Raw genomic sequence first — 23612 nt, 5'->3', positions numbered from 1 at the left:
GTAGTTATCATAGGTGTAACTTAGATGTAACAGTGAATCATACACATACCTCTTGGAGTTCAATCCACTCTTTCTCAGGAGTGATGGAACATTTGGTCTTTCGTAACCATCCTCCCTTCTGAATGCTTAAGCTAATGACACAAGTGGTTGTACTTGTTTTAGTGAAGAATTACTGACTCTGAATCAAAGAATTCAGCAGGACCTAATTACAGAGTCTGTGTTGCTTCTTGACTAGTACTCTACGTACTTAAAGAGAAGAACAACTTTTTGAATACTTTTAGCTGAAAAATTCCCATTTCATGCTCAAGCATTGCAAGGACCCCTAGGGAGATATAGCCAACAGAGGAGGCAGGCAGAAGAGCTAGTTCTAACATGGCAAATGAAACGTTGAAGTAACTCTCTCAACTATGTAATGCTGACTTTTGGACCAACCAGAGATCATCAAAATGCAGTTTGTGAGACACCTCGATCAACTACTGTGTTGTTGCTAGCCTTGCTAGCCAAACTACTAGCCTTGTAGGTTTGTAAATATTCTGATCCATTATATAAATTTGTCATTTTTTAACTGATCTTTCTGTCCAGGCACAGAAGTATCTGACAAAGAAGAAAAAAAAAAAAAAAAGAAAAGAGAGGAAGAAAATGGCTTGTAATATTTGTAATATGTGTTACCCTTTTTCAGGGGTACTGTTGCAGTTTAACACCAGTAGGCAGTTCAGTCGCATCCAGCCGCTCGCTCATTCCCCCTTGGTGGGATGGGGGAGAGAATCAGAAGGGTAGAAGTGAAAAAACTCATGGGTTGAGATAAAGACAGTTTAATAGAGAAAGAAAAATCCACACACGCAAGCAAAGAAAAACAAGGAATCCATTCACCACTCCCCACAGGCAGGCAGGTGTTCAGCCATCTCCAGGGTAGCCGGGCTCCATCACGCTTAACGGTTACTTGGGAAGACAAAGGCCGTCACTCCGAATGTCCCCCCTTCCTCTTCTTCCCGACAGCTTTTATTGCTAAACACAGCATCATATGGTCTGGGGCATTCCCTTTGGTCAGCTGGGGACAGCTGTCCCAGCTGTGTCCCCTCCAAACCTCTTGTGCACCCCCAGACTGCTCACTGGCGAGCAGTGTGAGAAGCAGAAAAGGCCCTGACACCGTATAAGCACTGTTCAGAAATAACTGATAGCCATGTTGCCAACGCTGTCCTAGTCACAAATCCCAAACCTTACACTATACTAGCTGCTATGAAGAAAATGAACTCTATCCCAACCAAAACTAGTACAGTTACAGTATTGCTTTTAGTCACAGTCATTTATATTTTAAGACCCTGTATACCTAATATGAATACAAAGAGAAACTGTTATATGCTTTCCATTTACTGGTCTGTTTTTCAGCACCCAGAAGCCCACTGAGCTACTAGCTACGCTACACAAAACACTCCCTTTGAAAGAAAAGGTTTAGAAAATTTAGAGCAAAATCCACCAATAATCCTAGGTCTTCAACTTTTCAATGAAATAACAATAGCAAAAGAATTAAAAGCTTTTAGTGGAACTCTGCATGTCAGCTGTAGAAAGAACCTTAATTTGGTACGAATGGATGATGGCATGCCTGTCTGAAAGTCTGTCTGTGCCACAGAAAGCACCAGGAGTTCTGTCAGGCTGATCCTCACAGAACTTTATTACTATGAAAAAAACCCAAGCAGATGAATCCTAGTTACCAGTGTTATGGAATGACTTTGAACAATAGTAATCAAGTCCAGCTTTTTACTGTAGTTTTATGTTTTTAGAAGAACCTGACATATGGGAAATATTACTTTAGCCAATGTTGAGACAAGTGCTAGAATTTCGGTGTAAAATGATTACAGGATGTTTTTTTCAACTTGCATTTTTAAAAGAAATGTCCCTATTTCTTTTGAGGTGTAAAGTTCTTAAGATTATTTTTTTTCTACACATGCAATCTGCAGAAAATGTATCGAAAATGTACTCTCCATAAGCCTCCAATTGTGTGGAATGCCATACAAGTGAAGCTGCATTGTAGACATATTGAGCCGTAAGAACTACATTGCTCTTGACCATGTTCAAGCTTGAATGGCGGGAGGTCAGGCAGAAAGGGGGTTACGTGCAGTTGCACCTTCCCCAGTCAGGGGAGTTAAGCCTTGGGAAGATCCCTACCATCTCACAGAACAGAGCGAGCACTAAGCAGCGAGAGGACCATATTCCACAGATGTGTAATAACGCGTTAGGAGCTCCAAGAAGGAACACAGGCTTATGAAGGGCGAAATTCAGCCTTATAGGAAATGCACTGTGGGCTAGATGGACTAAAAGGACACGAGTGGCTTCCAGAGCATAGAAAAAAGCCCCACTCCTGTACAAGTGAGAATTTGATGCTTCTCACTGATGACACAAAGCTGAAAGTAAGGTAGTCGGGCGGGTGCCTTAGCTCAGTGTGTGCCATATGCAGCTCGCTAAAGAAAACACCGCGTAGAGCTCGATGCAAGACATCTCCCTGTGAGCTGTATTTAGGTGCCTTTAGCCACCGTGGGGTCCCACTCGGGGATCTTCTATGGAACCTATATTTCTCATTCAAAAAGCTGAACAGGAGCTATGCTCTGCCCTTAGACAAAAGTTAAGGGGCATCCCCACTTTATATTGATTAAAGCTTTCGATTCAGCATTTGGGAGACCTGGTTTCCTTTCTTTGGTATTCATTCTCTGTGCTGGAGGACAGGCAACCCTTATCTACTTGTCAGGAGTCTCCAGCGAGCAACTATTGGACAGGAGCATGTCCAGAGAAGGGCAACGAAGCTGGTGAGGGGTCTGGAGCACAAGTCTTATGAGGAGCGGCTGAGGGAACTGGGGTTGTTCAGTCTGGAGAAGAGGAGGCTGAGGGGAGACCTTATGGCTCTCTACAACTACCTGAAAGGGGGTTGTGGTGAGGTGGGTGTTGGTCTCTTCTCCCAAGTAATAAGCAATACTATGAGAGGGAACAGCCTCAAGTTGCACAAGGGGAGGTTTAGATTGGACATTAGGAAAAATTTCTTCACCGAAAGGGTTGTGAAGCATTGGAACAGGCTGCCCAGGGAGGTGGTGGAGTCGCCATCTCTGGATGTGTTTAAAAAACGTGTGGATGTGGCACTTCAGGACACGGTTTAGGGGACATGGTGGCGCTGGATTAATGGTTGGACTTGATGATCTTGAAGGTCCTTTCCAACCTAGTGATTCTGTGTTTCTGTGATTCTGTGATTCATTTCTCTTGCTGAACGTCCTTGCCTCCCTGCATCTGATGTCAAAGCATTCTGGGAGGAAACAGTCCCTTTAAGAACTATTTTTATATATTATATAAGGAATGAAGCCAGAATATGTCCAGTTTCAGGAGAACTCTATACCTACAGAGTAATATATCCTCTTGCACTTTCCATTGATGATCCTGGATCATCTATATCCAGGGTGAGTTCATTAGCTTTTTCATGTGAAAAAAAGAAAGAAAGAAAAAAAAAAGGGATCATTTCTCTTTGGTTGCACTAAATATCATCTATCGCTGTGTTTTGTAACGTGCCTCATTCACCTGCTGTGCGCTCACTCTACTTGTAGCACAATTGCTTTCTTTTTTTATCTTGTTAGTGGGAATAGAGGAAACCCTGTTTTCAGGACGCTGATTGTCCTTATGGGCACATAAAGCACTGAGCTGGTCAGTCTGTTAAAAGACTTGTGCGTGTTTGTAGAATTAGACTGTCCGGCACCAGAGGAACTTTGTAAGGTCTTTGTGGCTCAGGGCAGCCTAGGTGCTTCTGTAGCTTGTATGTATGCAAGACTTAGAGAATAACAGTCCTGGAATTAGTAGCCTAAATTTTATCAAGGTCCCATTGAAATTGTAAAGGGTCTGATCCTTAGGGGTATTTAGGTTTCTATGCCTCATGCTGATGTTGGTGGGAGATGCTCACGGGAGCAGGTAAGAATCTGGCCCTGTGGACCACGCTGAAGCAGGAGCTGCCACACAAAATTCCAGGAGATGCAGTACCCCAAGCACCTGATTCTAGCAAAGCTGCTTGGAGACACTTCTTAGCTTGGTGGTTTACTTGTTTTTAAGTTTGGGCAATCATATCTAAACAGAGGTTTACAGCTGCTTAATGTCTGGGGTTTCTTTAGCTTTTAAACATGCCAGGATCTTTCATTCCTTCAGTGAAACAACAAACACACCTTAAGCTAATGAATTAACTTCAGTGTTCTTTTGCCACTTCAGTAAAAAAAAAAAAAAAAAAAAACCACAAAAAACCACACCCCCACAAAAAACTACAGCAACTTTAAAAGCTCATAAATTGAAACCCATAATATTAGCACGCTAGTGAGTTACCCCTTGCACAACGACGTTTCCTTTTCAGTGCGAGATCTATTCAGCAGGAGGTTTGGATACACGGAAACACAGGATCAGATCTGTAACTTGATGAACATGTGAAAGAAGAGGATAGAAAATCTATATGGAGAAATGCTGTCTGCATTTCTGGAAAGCTCACACTTTGTAAGGATTTAATGCATTTAATATTTTTCAATATAATTGCACCCTGTTGGACATGCCTTTTTAAGTTGTTAAAGGTAACGTTAAATTAACATGGAGTGAAAAAACTCCCTGGAAAGAGTTATTTAAGTATGGATATTTTCTTGGTATGAGTTGGCAACAATCTGTAATTTCTTGTCTCTTACAGCAAGAAAAAAAAAAATCAGATGACTTATCCAAAGTTACATTACTAGAAAGCTAAATTGTATTTCCTACAATTAAATGAGATTTTTTTAAAATACAAAAATATTTTTAAGGTAATTGAAAATAAATTTCTACCTACAGATTATCAGTATTTTTCATTTGTATTTCTGCATTTAACATTAAGATAACAACAAGTTTCAGCTAGCTTGAGTTATCAAAGCTAAACAGTATTTGAATGTAAGAAAGTTTAAGTAGTATTCAAAATAACTGTTCATAACGACTCATATTCTTAACACCCAACCTAGTATTTTCCTTTCTGAACTCCTGCTTCAGCTTCTCATCTAATATGACTGAAAACAAATGTGGATTCTCTTAATTCCTGTATAATTGTACTCTACTTACAAAATTCTGTAGAAGATTTTTATGAAAAAGGACTGCAGATAATCTCTTTATACAGGAATTGCTTTGTAGCTACTAAAAATATCTTATAATAGGCTAACTTAACATGCAATTCTTCAATTTCTTTCTTTAGACAAAAAAAATAGCACAAATGATAAAGATTAAAGTATGCCATTTAAATATAAAAGAGATGTAACTCAGCTGAGTTTGGACGAATGAAGAGGGGAAAAAACCCCAAAAAACCCCCCAGACACAGTTCTAACCTGTGTAGAAATAAACATGTAATGTTTTATTTAGTGGGTAGAGATATTACTGGAAGATCTTTAGAAGACTGAGATGCAGAGTAAAAGATTTCTTTGCCTATTTTATTGTTATCAGCAGCCATTAGCCCTGTACAATAAAGCTCATTTTTGTTGAATAAAAGATATCTGCCTAATTTATGCTTCAGAGGTGAAAGCCATTGAGGAAGGAGGAGCATGTGGTGTTTTCCTAACACACCATAGCAGGAGGTTAAGGTGCTGCGCTTCACTTAACTACTGAAGAATAAAGAGGAAGAATCTTCAAAGTTTGGGGGTTCTTTATGTCTACGTTTTATGGTTGAAATTCCATAAGCTTTAAGGGAGGGTGAAATCAGTTATCAAGATCATATTAGTATTTTATCTTTCATGCATGCATGTTATTTTGCCTGCTTTGATAATTAAATTCTCTGAATTCAGAGCTGAGTTTTCTGAAAGTCCTTTATAATTATATCATTTGCAGAGTTTTAAGTTTTTTGACCTATGTTATTCATAGATAAAATGAAAAAAAGAATTTAGTTTCAGGTAATTTCTGTTCTAGGAAGTATTTTCCTATCTTAAAGTGCTTTCTAAATTAATAATACATAAATTGTAAAACTACATGAACAGTATTTTAAACTGATAAATTTAAAGATTTTGCTAGGAGCAAAATGATTTAATTTAGAAAGAAACATTCTTATTTGCTGGAATTATAAAAGGCAAGGTGTGATATCACTACTCTCATCTTCTTGCAAATACAATTATGAGTGCTTAAAAGAAACATGATATTCATTGTATTGTGTGATAAATTAAATTTATTGCTTCATTCTGCAAAGATTTAATTTTAAACACATTCACAGTTTCAGTTAAACCCTTAAGATTACACATATAAATGTTTAAGGACACATAGGAATCCCTGTAGTATATGAGGGCAAGTGAGTCTGCCGAGATTCTGTTTAATGAAGTATAGCTATTGTTATTGTGAAAAATGTTTCTATCCTAGCAGGTTAATTTATTATAGTCGCTTGTTCTATGTTTTAAAAACTTTTCCCCATCTGTTGTTCTCAGGCAAATATTTGCCTGATTTTTGACTGAAAGCTGGATGTTCTGAACTTCATTTCCTGAAAATAGAAGATACATGTTTTTAAAAGTGTTTGATACGTTTGTGTGTAATGCTAGTGACATAGATGACAATGTAAGAAAAAAGGAAGAGGAATATCTTAAGTGCTTTGGAAGAAAGCCTATATTTAAATCCTTCGCACATCCACTTGGAAATTAAATTTTGATTTGAGTATTAACTTCCTACCTGATTGTGTAGGAAACGTTTGCCCAGGTGTAAAATAAAGTACAGAGGAAATCCTAAAACAAATTAACTATGTTCTTTCTCTAGACAGAAAATGAATTAACTCCATTGATCAAAACTTTTTGATAGGATGACATAAACTAGGGAGATTAATGACAAGATTAAAATAATAATAATACTTAAGTGCTTACATTCAAAATGCTGGTGATCCAAGACAAGTCAGCTGAGTAGCCACCGAATCTGGAAGTGCTTCAGATGTTCTTTGTTTGAAAGTCCCCTAGGACCTGCAGCGCTGCTCCAGGACAGCCCTGGTTTGAAAAATCAAATTCGAACCTCATTGAAGTCTTGAGGCAGTCCAGGAATATAGCAGAGGAACGGCTGTTTCTCCAGAAGAGAAAACCCATGCCAAGCCTGCTCTAATCATGGCTAGTGCGTACTGCCAGGGTGGGTTTCACAACACGTGTCTGCAGCCCCATTAATCTTACGTTGGTGGGAGGGAGGAAGATCCTAGAGCCAGCCGTGTATATCATAGCAACTTTCTGGAGGAAACAGAATACCGAGACGGCAGGGCAAGGCCATGCCTCCAGGGACTGCACCATAACCTATAAGGTCTACTTTATACCTCTTCTTTTGCCTCTGTCACGTACAGCAAGATATCCGAAGCTCACGGAAGGGAGGTGCCAGAGCAAACACGACTTCATGGCCTAATAGCTGGAAACATGCATACCCATGATTTTGCATTTTTTCTTTCTTTAATGCTTACAATGAGCAGAATGCTTACATGAAAATAGCAATATACGTACTGGAAAGAGGCTGCTAGAGCACGTTCTTGTGAGATCGCAATATCAAGCTGTCTCCTGCATGGATATGGATGGCTGAGCTCAGGTATTCATCAACGATGACGTGAATGAATGAACAAGACATGAGATGTTGTTCGGTAATGCTCAGTATGAGAGAGCTTATGCAAAAAATTCTGTTACGTACAACAGATGTTGTGTCATAATACAGAAACTTGCTCCTAAAATCAGAGTCCATTTTGGGCAAGGCCACAGCTTCTTTTGGTTTTCTGACTACTTTGAGATTTTTTAGTACAGTAATGAAATACACTTCTCTTTTCAGTGTTCTGTTTCCTGTGGAAAAGGTTTGAAGTTTCGTGATGTGCATTGTTTTAATAGCTTCCAAACTAAAGTAGAGGAAGGAAACTGCAGACATTTAAAAAAACCACGGACATACAAAATATGTAGAGCTGGAAGATGTCCTGCTTGGAAGGCCAGCAGATGGAAAGAGGTATGTAAAATCCCCTATAATTATGTTCTTTATGGGAGCACAAGACAAGATCATATTCATGACAACCTGCTTCAATGGAAGTAATTATTAGGAAGCTTTTAATACGCACATTGCAATTAAATCTATAAGTAGTTATTTTCTTTTTCTTTCTTTCTTTTGAGAGTAATTAAAAGTAAACAGCTGTGAAAACTGAAAGTATTTGGTAATCTGAACCTTGTATGGATAGGTACCTTGTAAATTCAAGTTAACTATAAATTTTAAAAATTTACTTCTTACCTTCAGTGATGAATTCAGTTGCACCACTGTAATTGCTACCATAGTCAGAATATTGAAGTGAAGCCAGGTCTGTCAGGGAAGGACAAGAAAAAGGAACTCTGGGCACAAATATTGGCTTTTTCCCTGTAAAAGATCTCACTCCTTGTTGTGAAATTGTGTGTAACTGAGCACATGGCAATCTTTTGCATTTCACTCACTCTTTCAAAAAATAATTCCCCATGTTGATAAAGACACATTACCACTCTCCACAATTTGGCCACACTTGATAGAGCAATATCTACTCCATGATTAGGTTTGAGTCCTTAGGTAGGCTTTGGGACCTAATCATGCTTCTGACTGGGGTAAAAGGGGGTTGTCTATCTCAGCAAACCTTAGCATCGTAGCGAAATACCTTTGGCCAGGAAGGAGGAAAAGAGGCATGTGGCAGGAAGGATTTGAACCTTTGTAAGCTCCTCAGGATTCAAAATCCTTAGTACTACCTGCAAAAGAAAGAGAAGTATCCTCAAAATACTGCACCATTTGCAAGATTTTTCTAACCTGAGATACCGAGAATTTTTTCTTTCATTTTAATATTTGCTCTTTAAAATAGACAAGACTGTCAGTCTCTGATAAAAAAATGATGTAAACTCAGAACTTAAACTGCAAAAATGTAAAGTTTTGCTTTGCGCATGCCTATAGTCATTGTTCCTACTGTGAATTAAGCAGAAAGATCAGTCTAGGTACTTCGGATGCATTTATTTTCCGTATCTCTTACAAATTTTGATTTTAATTGTAGTTTTACATTTTCAACGTAAATTTCTTCACATACGATGAAATGCTCGTGTGGTAGGGTCTGTGAAGTATATTTGAAATGATATATATAAAAGATATAAGTTTCTAGGTATGTATACATCCCCACCCTCTGGGGACAGCCTCATTTCACACTGACGTAACTATTTCTGATCAATTTTAGTGTTCTGTATCCTGTGGGGTGGGGACACAGCAAAGGGACATCTCCTGTCAGCTGAAGGGCCTGGGTCGAGTGAGTGAAGCAATGTGTCGCCATGATACCCGGCCCGCTGGCAAGAGGCCTTGCTGGCCGCCCGCCTGCCTGCAGTACCGGTGGTTGGCAGATGAACGGGAAGATGTAAGTAAGGCTTTCAACTTCTCTGAAATAACGGAATGGTGAAACGAGTCTTCTTTTTTTTCTTTTCTTTCTTATTTTTCGCATTTTGATACATTTCTAATGGTTGTTAGGTTACAGAATAACAAGTGACCATGCTGGATATTTTGAAGGTCAAGCCTGCAAAACTAAAGAGAGTGACAAAACACGTCGAAGGTTTGGTTTACTCTCTCATACAGGATTGCTTGTCTACTGGTGTAGGCAAAATCTCTGGTGGAGCTATGAGCAGGCGTATATTGATGTAACTGTGTAATTTGAGTACAAAGTTTTTTACATATTGCATAAGATGTTTAATAAAACCTCATTATGAAATATCATTTTAAAAATAGAAATAAATAATAATGTCAGCTAGAAGTAAAAACCTCGGACGTAAAACCCTTGGACAACAGATCAAGAAGATCTGTATGGCAAACTTATCAGAAAAGATAAGAAGCAAAATAAAACTCAGCATTCTCCTACCAAATATGCATTTCAATCTTTTAGAAAATCTAAATATACCTTCAGGAGAGAACTGTCATTTTTAAAGATGTGATGATTGTTTTCTACATGCTAAAAATGTAATAACTTTTGTAGCCATGTATGCAAACATATGTAAAGGGAGAGGGAGAGAGAAAACCAAAAATTATGTATAATACCTGAAACGGTGTACAGAAGAGCCTGTCTCTTTCTGTAACATTAAACAAAAACCCAGTTTGTGCAGTTGTGGCGTCTTAATCTGCACTGCTAAGTTTCCCAGGGCAAACCCCCTGAAACTTTGAATATGAAGACTCAGAAGTCTCAGGGGCACAATGCTGCAGAAGTGACTACTTTTAATGTATAAATCATTTGTTGGTGCTCTGCAAAACCTGGATTATACTTGTACATTTCGGACATATATATTCCTCTGTTAAGTTGAAGGAAAGCTGACAATACATGTTTCTTCCAAGTGTTCTAATCTTATATGAAGCTGTTAAAATCAGGAATTGGAAGTTTAGCACAACGGGTATTCGGAGCTCTCTGCCACAAATGCTTTGTGTTTCGCTACACCTTCCGCCTAGCTCATCATTTTTTCCACATGGATATTGCTGCTTGCTTGAAATTCCTGTGTTCAATTCCCTTCTCTCACCAGATCCATATCTAGCCCTGTACATCTAGTATTAACAGCAGTTCAAGTGTTCATCCATCTGTGTTCCACTCCCGGTTCTGTACGTCCTCCACCGAACGCACGGTGTTTTGCCCAGCTGTCTCAGCTCTGAGTGCTGCCGTGTCGTTTCCTCGCCTCACCAGTCACAGCACAGCAGAAAGATTTCTATTTCTAGCATTTCTCCAGCTTGCAGCCGGAGGCTGGCTGACAGCAGCAGCCAGCATTCTCCTACCAAACATGCATGTTCATACTAAAGAGAAGAATATCTACAAGACTAATGTATAAAACATGAAGAAAAAGATTCTTCTGCCTGTCCCCATTACCTCATGCCTGGATTTTTCCTTATGTGCCTAATATTCTGAGCTACTCCACGCCCTTAAAAGATCAGGCTTTTCTGTAAGTTACAGCAGCCAACTATATCCACGCTCCATCCCCTGATACAAGTCCACAACAAGGAGGTTACCAAGAGGACGGAGCCAGGCTCTGCACAGTGTCGCATGGTGGGAAGGCAAGAGGAGTGATGTGAAGCCAGAGAGGTTTAATCTGGACATTATGAAAAACTTTTCCTCCATGGGGACGTTAGAGGTTTCCTCTGGCAGAGCTGTTTTACCGTACAGCATCTGGGTTTTGTACTTCAAGTTGCTGCTTTGAGTCAATAATAATAGAATTTGAACAATAGGCTGGATCTTTGTGTCAGACCTTGACGAGTCTTCGAATTGGCTGTTGTTGGGTCCAAATTAATATTAAGTTAGGTTCAGGTCTCTGATTGGAGTAGGTGACAGTATTGATTATTGCTTCTGCTGAAACTGGAGTTTGTGTGTTTGAGCCTTCCTTTTTTATCACAGCAAGTTCAAACAGGTTAGTTTAAGCACCCATTGCTGGGGACGTGCTGTTGACATGTATTACTTAGCCTGTACGTCCACTTTTCTGGATTCTGGTGGCAGCAAGTTTCTCATCCTGTCCTGGTAGAACTGCGACGACTCTCCATCCCACCGACTTGCCGTGGGGAGATATCTGAGGACACTCAGGGCAAAAGCAAACCCTCAACAGATATCTGCCCAAAGCTGCCACTGGCTTTACTAACAGGCACATTAATTTGCTTTCTTTTGTTTTATCAGTGTAATATCATGTACATGCCTCTAGGGATCCTCTTTGGCTTGTTTTCAAGACCAGCTTATTTCTTTCATATTTCACTGAAATCCTTTTCAGGCTCTTCCTTTTTCATACAGAATATCTTTTATACTCAGCCTATCAACTTGACCTGACATTTTAATTTTCTCCTTCATCTCACCCAACATTTACAGCCTCACATCGTTATATGCTATTGTTTTTCAGCTGATTAAGGGTACCTGAACCTTTGTTTGAAAACAAAGTAAAGGATTTTGATTCAATGAGTAATTCAGTCCAACACTGATAACAGATGTCATAAATATTATCACCATCTGCTTTTACTGGTGTGTGGCAATCGGTAAATAATGTTGTTCTGTAAATGGCTAGTTTAAGCACAAAACCTGTGATTGTTTTTCTCACTCTCAGTGCTCTCCATCACATAGAAGAAAGGAAATACACCGGAAGGTTAAATGTGTGGATGAAAACCAGCTCCAAGTGGATGAAAGCTTCTGTGATCCTGCCACAAAGCCTGCATCAACCAAAAACTGCAGAATAGCTCCCTCTAAATATGTTGTGTTTACAGGAGAACTGTCACAGGTAAACTCATTATATCGCTCACATTTTTTATATAACTTTACTGTAAAGAGTGTTATATGCTGTTATAGGTACGTTACGTATGCAGAGCAAAAACTGCGTCTTTTCATCTGAACATGGGTGCCTAAACTGTCTCCACATTGAACCTTCTAGTCAGTCATGATTTATTGTAGTGACTGTGTTATCAGTCCTCTGGTAGCTCCCTGGGACCTATGAACACCAGCTAGAGGACAGCTGCCCCCAGCACAGGATTCCTTTGCTGGTTCCCAGGAAACTCTCTTGCAAGCTGATCTCACTGAAGTGAGCAAAAATCTTTTCCTTGATTTCAGTGAAGTGATGGATCAGTGCCTTTATTCCCTTGCACATCTGCACTACCTACCTGTGCATGTCTGTGCGTGCTACAGCCGAGAGGCAACTGCTCTGGGACCTCTGTGAGCTCTGAGGAAAGGGCAGGATGGGACTTTCCATCTCCTTGCACGCATCACTATTGTAGACCTGCCCGTCCGCACACTGATGTACCAGCCCCGAGGCGGCACGCGCCGGATTACAGGCTTTTGCCTAAAGTGAGGATCAGAGCTGACTTACCTGCAGTGGCAACGCCGCGGAAAGGTTCAGTTTCACAGCAATAATGCCTGTGCTTGGGGATTTTATTTCAGTGCTCCGCCAGCTGCGGGTTTGGTTACCTGCAGAGGATCACATACTGTGTTGGAATCCATTCTGTTCAAAATCAGCACACCCACGGCCTTCGAGCTGTAACGTACCAAGAATGCCCCGTAGAGCCATCCCCATACACTTATAAATGTAATATCAAAGGATGTTCACAAGCAGCTACCTGGAGAGTGGGGAAGTGGACCAAGGTGAGTACAGATGTGCAAGCTCATTTTTGATAGCTGCCTCACACTCAAACGAAGACCAAGACAAATTTGCTGACATTATTATGTTAGTTACTACTTTTTAAACTACCTCTTGGTGGCTGTCCATGTCTAGTGCTCGGTGTCTTGCGGAGCGGGGGTCAAGCAGAGAACTGTAGAATGTATGACTGAAAATGGCTTACCCAGTGACTTGTGCCTTCCACGTTTAAAACCAGATGCCAGAAAGATCTGCCATGAGGAAGAATGTAAGTGACAGCTGTAATTTTCAGCTGAACTTAATGTTTTTCCAGGCTGTTTATATAAAAGCTATAAATATATTTGGAGCACAATTATGCAAAAGTAAGTCCTAAAACTAATCTCTATTCATGAAGTATTAAAATGATTTAATCATTCATTTTGAAGGTGAACTTCTTACCACCTGCAAAGATATCCAGATTAAAAAAGGGATTAGAAAGGATGGTGAATATCTACTTAACGTTAAGGGAAGGATGATAAAGGTACTTTTAATATTTATGAGTTTTTATGAGCACATATTTTTATGAAATAAAACTGTTCTAATAAAGATTTTGCTAAAGGGTTGTATTTTCTCTTCCAGATTTATTGCTCAGGCATGCACCTAGAGAATCCCAAAGAATATCTGACATTGGTAAAAGGTGAAGCAGACAACTTTTCTGAAGTATATGGATTCAGGTACATAAGTGGTTTTCTAACTTTATGAAGTGCATTTATTTCTTCCAAAATAAAAGAATAAAATAATACTTACCTTTTGTGACAACAGATAAGTAGAAATTTTTTTCTTTGATTTTCCATCTTGAATATCCAGGCATATGGACACACATGTAGAAATGTGGATAATTCCAGGCTGAAATTGTGTTAATTCCATTAAAAGATTATAAAAATTTTCAATCTTGACTTTAGTAGAAGTGGTGTAGAAATTAGTGTTTCAGATGAGCCAAGAATAATAGCTGACCTTCTTATTCAGTAACTGTTGTTTAATATTTAATCATTCACTATGATGTTATGTTATGTTATGTTATGTTATGTTATGTTATGTTATGTTATGTTATGTTATGTTATGTTATGTTATGTTATGTTATGTTATGTTATGTTATGTTATGTTTGTTATGGAAAAATGCCAAAAGGAAAAATAAATCTTTGCTGCTCTCTAGGTTGCAGAATCCATATGAATGTCCTTTCAATGGAAGCAGAAGACAAGACTGTGCCTGTCGAAATGATTACCTTGCAGCTGGCTTCACTGTTTTTAGCAAAATAAGATTTGAAGTAGCCTCCATGCAAATTAAAAGTAAGCATTTTGGCAGTTTTAGCCAATGTGAGCATTCCATTGAAATTGCACTGGTGGTGATTACCAAATTATCATTTGGACTACTTATAGATCAAATTATGCCACTTTTAGACAAACAAAATTCTTATTTCCTTTAGGAATTCAATGGGAACTTCAAAGAAAAAAAAAGTGGAGAAACCACCACTACTTGCCTTGTTAGTTTGTCCCAAGTGGTCAAGTGGCATGAATCGTGCAGATTTGTATTTTACGTGTGAACTAGCTTCAGTTTCTAAGGTTTTGTGCCCATTAATCCATTTTCTTTTAGTCCCTGGCATATTTTTCCTGGGAAAGTTTTCCTATGCTGTAGTTAGTCCCTTCTCAGACCTTGGCAGACATACTATATGAACAAGGAGTCTAGCAGTACTTTCAAGCCCCTGCCTGAAGGTGTCAAGGTGTCCCACAAGCAGCTCACTTGGAGCTGCATCCAAGTGAACATCCCTCCTCTTCCTAAACCCTTCCTATCTCAGACTGTGCTTGTAGGTTGGACTGATGTTGCACTAACCAAAATGGACTGTTTAAAACATAGTTTGTAAAAAAAAAACCAACCCCAACAAACAAACAAAAACCACACCCCAAAACATGTTAATGTCTTTTCACACTGTTTTCACCAGAACTTCTAACGCAGCAGTTTCAGTGCTGAGTAATCTTCTGTTTTCTAGCCACAGATTTTCTTTTTGCTCAGACTATACTTGGGAGAGCTGTTCCATTTGCTACAGCTGGAGATTGCTACAGTGCTGCCAGATGTCCACAGGTATTTATGATTTCTTATCCCCTTCAAATGTGCATGTAAAAGAGGGGAAAAGGATACATCTATGTGACTGGCTTAGAGCTGTAGGGTTCTAAACATGTGACTGGTTTAGAGCTGTAAGGGTCTAAACCAATCTCCTATTCTGTCTGGTCTGTGTGCTACATTAATAAGTATTTTTTTCATACTCTTTTCTCTCCTCGTCCACCATCTTTTCCTGCCCCCTCGTTTCTCCCTCAAATTGTTTACTCCACACTTTCTCTCTAGGCTCCATGTACGTATATCCAGCTTTCTGTGTACTTCACATATTGCTCTCCCTCCCTCTGGACGTGATGTATCCTTTGTTTCCCCTAATCCGTTCTCAATCTTTGTTCTCCTCCAGTGACTTTCCTTTTCTATAATCTTGCAGAATTTTTCTTAGTTTTTCTCTGTTTCTCTCCTGATGCTTCATATCTTTGAAGACTACCAGAGGAAATCAATCCTGTTGAGCAGTATGATTTAAAATTTATACATCCATTGGTGTGTCTACATTGGTGTTTTAGTTTGGATTGGATGGTGCTTTTTAAGTAGTCTCTGTATTGTCCCAGCTTACTGTTTGTTGGTTCACATCACAAAACAGTCTTGAAAGACATGCATGGGATGCCTTCTGGATGAAACTAAATCAAACAATGAGTTCCAGAAGAAGGATCTTAATGCACTCTTAACTCCTAATGAGGATTCAGTCGATGGGACTAGATGAGAGTTAGTCCAAAGTAAAACCCCAATTTGTTTACTGTATACAGACATGGGGCTCCCTGACCCAACATTTTCACTCTGTACACATCTACTCATACTGCAGTGCTCTTCTTGCTAATTGCAGACATAGCCCTAGTCTGACCTAGTCAACATAGGCTCCTTTTGGAGTCCGTTGTCAGAAATGGGATTCCCTAGGAAACAGTTCAGCCAGTCTTACCCTATTAGACACTTTAGGATGAGGTCAACCATCTTCTAGAAGTGCATATTCCTTTTCACTGATTATAAAGGGAGTTAAGACAGACTAGCTCAGATTTGCATGGAGGTGAATCCCTGTTGTCCATCTATCCTAGGTGCTTGAACATAAGACAGGCTATGTGAGTGAATGCATTCGAGGGCAGCTAGAGACAATTTTTGTATAATTTAGGTACAAACGAAATGCCTAAGTTAGGCAAACTTAACCCCAACAAGAAAACAGTTGGAGTTCATTCCAGTATTGGATACCTTCAACCTGCAGACTCTTTGCAATCTGTAGCTTCTGTTGGGAAGTCATTCTGCTTACGTGGCTTTGCATTGGTGCATTTCCATCTATAGGATCTGCACAGAAACTAACATTTTTAACAGTTAAAGACCTCAGTTCCTGCGCTCTGTCCTTGAAATCTGTTCCTGGCCTTGAGTATACCGCTTGATATGACAGACAGCTGTCAAGTTGTCATTATAACTGTACATAGCACTTTTAATTTATTTTTACAAAATTGTATCACTGTGAATGGAATTACTTTGAGCCTGTTAATTGTGGAAAGTGTTCCACACCATTTGTATGAATTTCATCCAGATGCTGTATTCATTAAATTGAAATCTTCCACTTGAAGAACTACCTACCCTATTCATATGATCTTATGTTAGTTCATCCTGAGTACATGAGTGCTATAACCACAGCAAATTCACACAGCAGTGAAAAAACAAATCTGCCACACCAAACTACCTAAGACTGAGTTGTTATGAAGGAATTTCAATGAATCACAAGAATAAAGGCTGAATGCTGCATCTTTATACATGCACACATACATATACCCACACAAATATTTATATATATAGCAACTCTCACTATGAAAATATTAAACAATAAAACAATAAAATACAGAAATGACCATATGTAATGGAAATGTTATGCTAAAGCTTTGATCCCAGGATTTAGGCAATTTTAACTAGGTCTGAATACAGAAATTCAAGCCTTCAGTGAATTGTATGGGCATGTGTGGGAGTCTTCAGATTATTGTGCTGCCTAAACTGACAGGTTCTTTGTGGAGGTAGTACTTACTTTCCAACATATTGTGCTTCTGTGTGAATGCAACCTAATCATTTTATGTACCTCAGTTTGTTTACCAAGGCAGTGCATTTTGCTGCTTTTATTGTATTTCTTATTCTCATATGAACAGACCCTGTTTTAAAGCTATTTTTCAGAGTGTTTATTTGCATAAGCAAATATTTTAGAATCAATAAACTGTTTTGAGTGGTTTATATTGCCAAACATTCCATTTAGCAATCAATTTATTTATTTTAACCTCCACTTATGTTCATGTTCAGTTATGTTCTTAGGTCTACTGAGAAAGAAATTGAAAATACGGTGATGATGCTGGGGCAGAGAATTAGATGGCTGAGAATTGGCTTTGTCTGTAATTTCCAGATAACAGTAGGTCCTTACCGTGTTATCTCCAAAAAGTTCAGGCACTTTAAAAAAAAAAATCTTCTGAGAAAGCCAGCCTCATTCTTGCATGTTGTATGTCTGTACTTTTTGTAAATTAAAATTTAATATGAAGAAAGGAGGCTAAAATAATTTGAATTGTCTGATGTCAGCATTGCAGGGGGGTTGGACTAGATGTCCTTTAAAGGTCCTTTCCAACCCAAACTATTCTATGATTCTGTGTTAGTTCTGTATCAGACTCTGCAAATAGACGCTAGAGATCAGCTGAGGCACAGATGCTACTTACTGCAGAATAACTTGTTTGTGTGTCTATGTTCTGAGTGTCAAAAAAAAGGGGTATAATGCATTGTAACTAACTGAGGTTAAGTACCCACCTTTGAGTACTTACTGTCTAGATATACCATAAGTAATATGTGCAGATATGCCGATGTAAAACGTTTTATTGTTTTGAACTCTATCAGCTCTGTGTTTTACCTTTTTTTTTTTTCCTGCTTTTGTTTGTTAGGGACAGTTCAGCATTAATTTGGCTGGTACAGGTCTGAGATTATCCAGTACAGTTAGGTGGATTGCTCAGGGCAACTATGCAACAGCTGACATACACAAATCCCATGTAAGTCGTAAGTCAATGTTGTTTTCCTTTACCTGCTCTTAAAGCTTGGAATATTATGCCTCCAGAGGGGCAAGTGATGACTCTGTAGTGAAAGCTTGCTGTGAATCAAAAATAGCGCTCAAGGTCTCTGACCCATCTAAGTCTTCTTCCAGATGTAATGTCAAAGCTAGGCCTCATAATTTACTCTTAAAGATCTCACGGCATGTTTAATCACACTGCCCAGAATCTAATCCAGATCGACCCTACCTGCCTACCCATCTCCTACTGATTTTAAGAGCCTATTGTCATATTAATCAGGTTTATTGAAAATGATCTAATAATACTTTTTAAAAAAACAACAAAAAACCTACCCTAAAACCCCAATATACTGGAGATACCCTACTACAGAGGATCCTTACCAATTGCTTGCCTCCAACTTGATTTGTGTGGGGAACCAAAAGATCAGTTGAACAAGAACAGTAAACGTGCACAATTTAAGAAAACATTAGATGGTAACCCGGGGAAGAGGGTATACAGTGATAAAGGTAAAGGATCTTTGCCTGTTTTGCTAATTTGATGTTGTCTCTTGATTTAGTATTTGTAGGTACAATTTGTCAAAAGGTCTATTATGTGCAAACCTCAAGGAGATTTTTGTGCAACTATGATTTCAGTCACATCTCTTGATTGACTGTTCTCTTTTCTAATTCCCAGGACGGTACTAAAATACATGGAAGGTGTGGAGGATTTTGTGGAAAATGTATTCCTAACACAATTATTGGTCTCCAACTTCAAATACAGTGAGAACTCTGATGTGGTAAGAACATCAAAGCAGGGACATCTGCCATTTAGGTGCAAATTGTAGGTGCTGTATATTCATATTTTTTGGAATTCTTTCATCTCTGTAATGCTCATTACTGTGATGCTCACTACGAAGAATTCCTGTTTTCTTCCATGTTTATTCTGGGATGTATTACCTGTTTGCGGGCTAGCAAGTGCATAAATCACAACCATAAACCTTCAGGTTTTAATGGAGAGGCACTCATTCAGTGTACAGTATATATTAGCAAGTAAATTGCACTGAGATTACTACTATGGGTAACACTCTACATTGTACCATAATTGTCATACTGTAGCTGCAACTAATCAGTGCAATTCTTTATGCAGTATTCAGTAAAATTTGTACTCTACAGGTTTTCTTGATCAACTGTACTAAAATATAGAAAGGAAAGAGTTATTGTTATATAGAGAAGACAGGTAATATTTAAAAATAATTCCAATTTTGTGAAAATTTTTAGGATTTTCTGTCAATAATTTACAGCAGAAAAGTATGTAACCAACATACTTGAGATAGTTTCTATAGATCTGTGTGTTTCTCTGTCAGTAAAAGCATTTTTCCCCCATCCCTTTCATTATATTCTTTGTGGTGCTCAAATACTAACAGTAACCCTAAGAAGTGTGGTTTAACCTCCGTAGTCTCTATAGCACATGCTAAACACCTAGGCTTAGTTTTGTTGTGGTTACAGGATAGGAAAATAAGGAAACAAATTGCTTGGAAATCTGATTTTAACTCCCTGCCTCTCATCCAAGTATACTGTAAAAACAGTGTATTCTGTTTACCATAGCATCTTGTATGTGACTGTATGAATATGTATTAACTTAAACAATTCCCATATACACTGTGCTCCTTTATACTGGCCAATGGCATCTTAGTAAAGACTGTAGTGTGTGTCCCTCCTGTAGAACATAATTTTCAGTAATTTTAGTGAAAACCCTGGGCAGAGGCAGCATCAAGCCTCCCCGCAGTAGTCCATCTTTGACTCAGTTTAATTTTTCAATGGTTGTAAATGCAGTTCTAACATCTGCTAGTTAAAATTATTTCTTCCAGAAAAGTAAGTGTACGAAAAAGTTATAAGGTTTTAAAAAAATGATCTAGCTCTTTGATTTGTTGTTTTGTATTACTTTACAGTAGAAATATATGCATATAAAGATAATGCATTTCAGGGCCAACTCTCAGGTATTCAGGACAAAATCTTCTACATGCATAATGTCATATGTTATATACCAGATAGCTATACATACTTTTTTTGCCAATATGCATTCTGTAAACCAAATATCTGGTTTGCGTGCCAGTAAAATTGGTAGATGAAATGGCAGCTACATCACATTTTTGCCCACAGTTAGCCATGAATTAGCAATATGTATTAATTAAAAACAATACTGTACCACAGAAATGTAAGCAGCTACTTTTTAGATAACACATGTAGGTAATTATTTTGTGATCTCTGCATCAGAAATGTATTTTTGCACTATGTGCCTTATATTAGTTGTAAACATTAATAAAAACATAAAGCATTATTTTCCTAGAAATGTTTACATTTATAATTAAAATCTTGTAATTTATAAAATATTTATGTAATAAATATGCTTGTGTGAATGGTACCAGAGTAATATTGCTTTTTTTTTTTTTTTTTATCGAACGCTTGGTACAAAACATTGAAAAAACATTTCAACTTGTTTATGCACAGAATAACAACATTCTCAATACCTCTTCACAGTAATAGACTTTGACTTATACTGGAATAACTGCCACACAAACAGGTTAGAGTCACAGGAATATTTTCCATGGAAGCAAATCCTACTTCAGAGGTACAAACTCCATGGTTGTGTGCTCTTTCCAGTCATCTCCCCATGTTCACTTATACCTTTCTTGGGGGTTGCCTTGTAAATTGCTCACCGAAACAATGTAGAAATCTGAAATAATCTTCCTCCTCCTTGTGCTAGACTCATATCAATTCATTTAGAGCATTCATTAAGTGGCATTTAACCCAATATTCAGCACAGCATGTTCTTATTGGGTAATAGTAGTGACTTTTGTGTAAAAAAGTGTTTTCTATACTTAGAGCAAACCCTGTGGCTCAGCATCAACTTCTGCATAAAACAACACTGTATTGTATTGTAGGTCTTTGTATATTTTCTTTCTTTTATCCTTGCTTTGGAGTTTCAGCCCTGGTGTAGGGAGAAAGTACTTGTGTGTTCTGGCATTTTGTGAATTCCTTGTGTTAGGTTTACGATTTTTGTTGAGAAAAAGGTCCTAATCAAACACCCCATTTCAACTTACTAACTTTTCATTTTGAGGACAATTTAAGGAAAACATGAGCCTGATGATAAGCTCTGATGAATTTGGAGACGTGATGATGCTGACATGTTAGAAGGTTCATGCAATAGAAAGGGAATCATGGGTTGTACTTACAGTATTACGGTTCCATCTCCTTTAATTGACATTGCTGTGGATTTCCATCATGCTGGGCAGCTGAGATGCATGCCAGAGTAGTGAGGTGCTCTGTGAGAGTGTTGTGAGGTCCACCTCATGGGTCTGCGTGTGCTGAGCTGCCCATGACTGGTCATGGTCACGCAGGTCTCCAGCTTTGGTCGATGCTTAGGAGATGAAGTGCCCAACTGTCCCACCACTATTCCAAACAGAAAACAATAATAATTAAGGCATGGTAATAGTTAAGGATGACTGTAGCAATAGTTTCTGTTAGATGTCTTCCAGGACATTTTCAATCCCATCAACAATTGCATCAAATATTAGGCGACACAACTGCGCTTACTTGCTCATGTGTATGCACGCGCACACACATATAGTGCTTATCTGAATATTGAATGCCAAAGAGGGACTAGATGTAAAAAACCTTGTTGCTCACATTTATCTATCAAAATGTCACTCAGCGTGCTATGAAAGGGTGTACTGCTGTGTGGCAGTACCCGTGACAGATGTCTTTTACCTGTATTTCCCCTAAGGTGATATTGGGGAGGTAGCAGAAGAGCTGGAAACCCTGGCTGTGGGTCCACTAGCAGGACTCCATCCTAGTGGAATTCATCCTGGCGTGGTCTGTTGTGCCTCTCTCCCTGTCGAGCAGAATACACCCAGGCCTTTGATCCAGGGCACGTAAGTGTGTTGTACAAGCAGCCAATGCCACATCCAAGGGAAGAGTTGTGACTGTGATTCCAGAACTTGTATGTGTCTATGCAGGTTTCTGGTGCATGGTCATATATTTTTCTTACCTAACTTAAAGGCTGTAATATTCAAGACATACTCGAAAAGAGGAGGGTTTTTCTATTTTTTTTTTTTTTGAGAAAAACCCATCTAGGGTTTTTCGTCCATTCCAGTAACCTGGAATATGTTTAGCATAACTTCTCAGTTTTGTTGACTGTTTGAAAAAAAACTACACATAACAAGGAGGGGGTTTATGTCTTTGCAGCTTTACTGTAGTAACACATGAGATCCCTGAGAAATTCAGAGTCTGAATAAAATATTACTATCTTGCAAATGCTTTCTACACCTTGCAGGGCTTTGAGTAAGATTAGTGAGGAGTGTGAGGGGTTGCTTTTTATTGTTTCCATAAAGAAACAAATATATCTCTGAAAATTGATGTACTGTGGCTACCAAAAGTGAACTTGAATTAGAAGTGCAACAGAAATATGCTGCAATATTTTAAACCTAAAATATAGAGAACAGGAAAACTATGCACAAAAATAGTCTGGAAAAAAGATAGTTGAATATTTAAATAGGAAATTAATGTTAAAATGAGCATTTATATGCGAACATTGCAGTTGAGATTTCACAGTAATCCATGTTGGCAGTAAATATGTTGGCCTTATTTAAAAATTAAAACCACTTCCCATTTCTCTCCCAAAGCCCCCCAGAACCTTTTTCAAAAATTAACTTTCACGTTACAATTGTCTTCCATATTTCTACTTTTGTAGAAATTGAACCATGAAATGCCACAGGCTGCACTTAAATGCCTTTATGCTTACGTATTGAACAGTTACATGGTATCTCAATTAATGCTGGTAAAAGTAGGACTGGAGGTCAGCGTGGCAGAACCGATATGAGATAATGTCCTCCAGGCTAAAGAGTGGCAGTGCTGGGGAAGCACTGGTATCCTTGGGACCAGCTCCTGGTCTCTCTTGTAAGGCCGGCTTTGCTCTCCTGTGGTACTTGGCCATCCTTTCCTGAGCACTTACAATTTTTCAGGATGGTCCCATTGTATCTATGCATTAAAAAAAAAACTTGGAGGGAGGCCTCATCAGCCTCTCTCTCTCTCTGCTGTGCTTTGGAAATAGGCTGAATAGATCATAGAAAAAGTAAAGTTATGCTTTTAAAGTGCATTCCTGCTTGACAATACTGGCTTTCCTCCAGACAAAGCAGTAACTGTGATGATAGCAGAGGAAAGTTACCTGCATTTTATTCAAACAGAAGAACAAGCTGTCTGACTTGGAGTTGAATCTGACATTTAATCTTCTCATCCACAGAAGGTGGTTCTCTTTTGCACAATTAAGTTTATTTTGCAATACCGTAGCTTGAGAGGCTTTTCTGGGCTTTGTTTATCCTGGCTTTAGAGAAGCAAT

At 38.6% G+C, this 23612-nt stretch overlaps 1 protein-coding gene across 1 annotated transcript in view; it reads left to right on the top strand.

Annotated features, from left to right (window-relative positions):
- ADAMTS20 (ADAM metallopeptidase with thrombospondin type 1 motif 20) overlaps positions 1 to 19001 on the top strand; it is a gene marked incomplete at both ends in the record, with an annotated part of 108616 nt that extends 89615 nt beyond the window's left edge. Inside the window, 11 exons of the mRNA XM_082011981.1 lie at positions 7783 to 7950; positions 9179 to 9352; positions 12048 to 12218; positions 12872 to 13072; positions 13203 to 13332; positions 13490 to 13584; positions 13683 to 13777; positions 14257 to 14390; positions 15089 to 15180; positions 18117 to 18221; positions 18912 to 19001. Of these exons, the coding sequence (XP_081868107.1) occupies positions 7783 to 7950; positions 9179 to 9352; positions 12048 to 12218; positions 12872 to 13072; positions 13203 to 13332; positions 13490 to 13584; positions 13683 to 13777; positions 14257 to 14390; positions 15089 to 15180; positions 18117 to 18221; positions 18912 to 19001 (1455 nt within the window). The remainder of the gene's footprint in view (positions 1 to 7782; positions 7951 to 9178; positions 9353 to 12047; positions 12219 to 12871; positions 13073 to 13202; positions 13333 to 13489; positions 13585 to 13682; positions 13778 to 14256; positions 14391 to 15088; positions 15181 to 18116; positions 18222 to 18911) is intronic.
- Positions 19002 to 23612: the final 4611 nt, after the last annotated feature.

The sequence above is a fragment of the Phaethon aethereus genome, assembly GCF_964289735.1.
Source record: "Phaethon aethereus genome assembly, chromosome: 1".
Classification (NCBI taxonomy): domain Eukaryota; kingdom Metazoa; phylum Chordata; class Aves; order Phaethontiformes; family Phaethontidae; genus Phaethon; species Phaethon aethereus.
The sequence above is the reverse complement of the archived record's forward strand: the minus strand, read 5'-3'. Positions and strand labels throughout refer to the sequence as shown.